The sequence below is a fragment of the Microtus ochrogaster genome, chromosome X, assembly GCF_000317375.1.
Source record: "Microtus ochrogaster isolate Prairie Vole_2 chromosome X, MicOch1.0, whole genome shotgun sequence".
Taxonomy (NCBI): domain Eukaryota; kingdom Metazoa; phylum Chordata; class Mammalia; order Rodentia; family Cricetidae; genus Microtus; species Microtus ochrogaster.
The window spans coordinates 50,287,020-50,288,837 of record NC_022026.1 but is presented as its reverse complement, the minus strand read 5'-3'; the positions used below and the strand labels follow the sequence as shown (position 1 = coordinate 50,288,837).

At 50.8% G+C, this 1,818-nt stretch overlaps 1 protein-coding gene across 8 annotated transcripts in view; it reads left to right on the top strand.

Moving 5' to 3' along the window:
• The first annotated feature begins 1,575 nt into the window (after positions 1-1,575).
• Map7d2 (MAP7 domain containing 2) overlaps positions 1,576-1,818 on the top strand; it is a 106,393-nt gene continuing 106,150 nt past the window's right edge. For 4 of the 8 annotated variants that reach the window (XM_026784750.1, XM_026784748.1, XM_026784749.1 and 1 more), the window contains exon 1: positions 1,576-1,796. In XM_026784750.1, the coding sequence (XP_026640551.1) occupies positions 1,667-1,796 (130 nt within the window). In that variant the 5' untranslated portion in view covers positions 1,576-1,666. The remainder of the gene's footprint in view (positions 1,797-1,818) is intronic. The other 4 variants (XM_013350595.2, XM_013350593.2, XM_013350594.2 and 1 more) reach the window with 1 other exon arrangement.

The following is a 1,818-nucleotide window of genomic DNA, read 5'->3' as shown; positions in this document are numbered from 1 at the left end:
AGGTTCCCACGTCTTGGGATTATAGATATGAGCCACGATTAAAAAATGTTAATGACTGTTGAGGTGCGTAGTGGTGACGCACGCCTTTACTCCCAGCATGTGGGAGGGAGAGGCAGGTGAATCTCTGTGACTTCGAGGCTAGCCAGGTTTACAAGAGCTAGTTCCAGGACAGGCTACAAAGCTACAGAGAAACCCGTTTTTGAAAAAAGAAAAAAAAAAAGAATTCCGCAAGCTCCCTTTAAAACAGCCTGTGTGCCCTTGGTGTGTCACCTCCATTTTGTGTGGATGATTGAGCCCTGCACGCTGGCTATTTCTGCAGAGTAAATGCTTTCTGTGCTTGCATGCTGTTTGAGTCTGGGGTCTTCCTTCAGTAATCCCTGGACCCTTACAAGAGGTAGGTTCTCAATAGGTATCCATGACTGGCCTGGAATTCACTATATAGAGCAGGCTGACCTTGAACTCACAGAAATCCACTGCCTCTGCATCCTTACTGTTGGGATTAAGTCATAAACCACCGCATCTGGCCACCATGGTTGCTTTGTTTTCTCTCTTAGAAATCCAAGCTGGGCCCTAGACACATCACACATGCTTGGTAAGCAGTCTCCAACAGAGCTATGCCTCCAGCCCCTTCAGTTATGTTGTTGAAACCCTAAGAAATGTGTCTGGCTAGAGAAAAAAGATGTGCTGGCTAAATAATACTCCACAGCCTTCTTTGTCCCTCTGCTCCCGAGGCAAGGCATTTAGCAGCAAGAATGAACACAAAGCAAACATGGCAGCTCACAAGTGTAAACCCAGACTTTCAAAGGCAAAATCAGGAGGATTCCCTATTCAGCCTGGGAAAAATGGTGCCGTCTAGGGCAGTCTTACAAAGACCCCGAGTCAAAAACAAAACAAAACAAAAAAACTAACATAAAAAATGACAAACGGGCTGGATTGAATCACAAAGCTCTGTAGAGCAAAGGCAAGAATTATCAGAGAAAACCCACAGGAAGAGAGGAAATCTTTGCCAGCTAACCATCTTGCAGAATGTGTAAAGGAAAAGTGAGTCTACTTTTCACACGCCCGGAAAGATGAGAAGTTTAAGGTCATCTTTGACTAAAACTCTGGTTTTTTTTTGTTTTATTTTTTTGGTTTTGTTGTTGTTTTGGTTCTTTCGAGACAGGGTCTGATTAGCTTTAAGTGTTAAGTGTATTTGTGCGCTGATGTGTGGAAACTTGTTTAGTTCGAGTGTGCTCTCTGCATGTGCAAGATATATGTGAACTCTAAGAAGAAATGTGCTTGGTTTGGCGTGTGTGGGTATGGGTGCGTGTGCGTGCTAAGCAGTAAGAACTTGTGCTCACACAATTTGGGTGAACATCACAGTGAACAGTGCACGTGCACGTCCCGCACATTTCGTGTGAGAACAGCGGCGCATTTCACACCACCGAGTGAGTCGTCGCTAGGCGGTTGAGAAGCCATGAGCGCTTCGCGCGTGCCGTGCCTCCGCGCGTGCGCGCGAGCTGAGGGGTGACGCACACGCGGGTGCGCGAGGGTCCGGCGCAGCGAGTCCAGGCAGTGCGAGGACAGCGTGCAAGGTGGGAGGGAGGGCGCGTGCGCAAGCGGACACGCGCGGAGTCGGTGCAGCGCGGCGGGCCAGACAGTGCGCCTGTGCAGCCCGCGCAGCCCGATGGAGCGCAGTGGTGGGAACGGAGCCGGGGCCCCCTCGGAAGGGGTGCTGAAGGGCACCTCGCTGCAGCCCGCCAAGTCCACGGAAGCGAACGCTGGGCGAGCCTCACATCCCACCCCTCGGCAGCCAGGTAAGGGCTCGGGGCGGGGGGG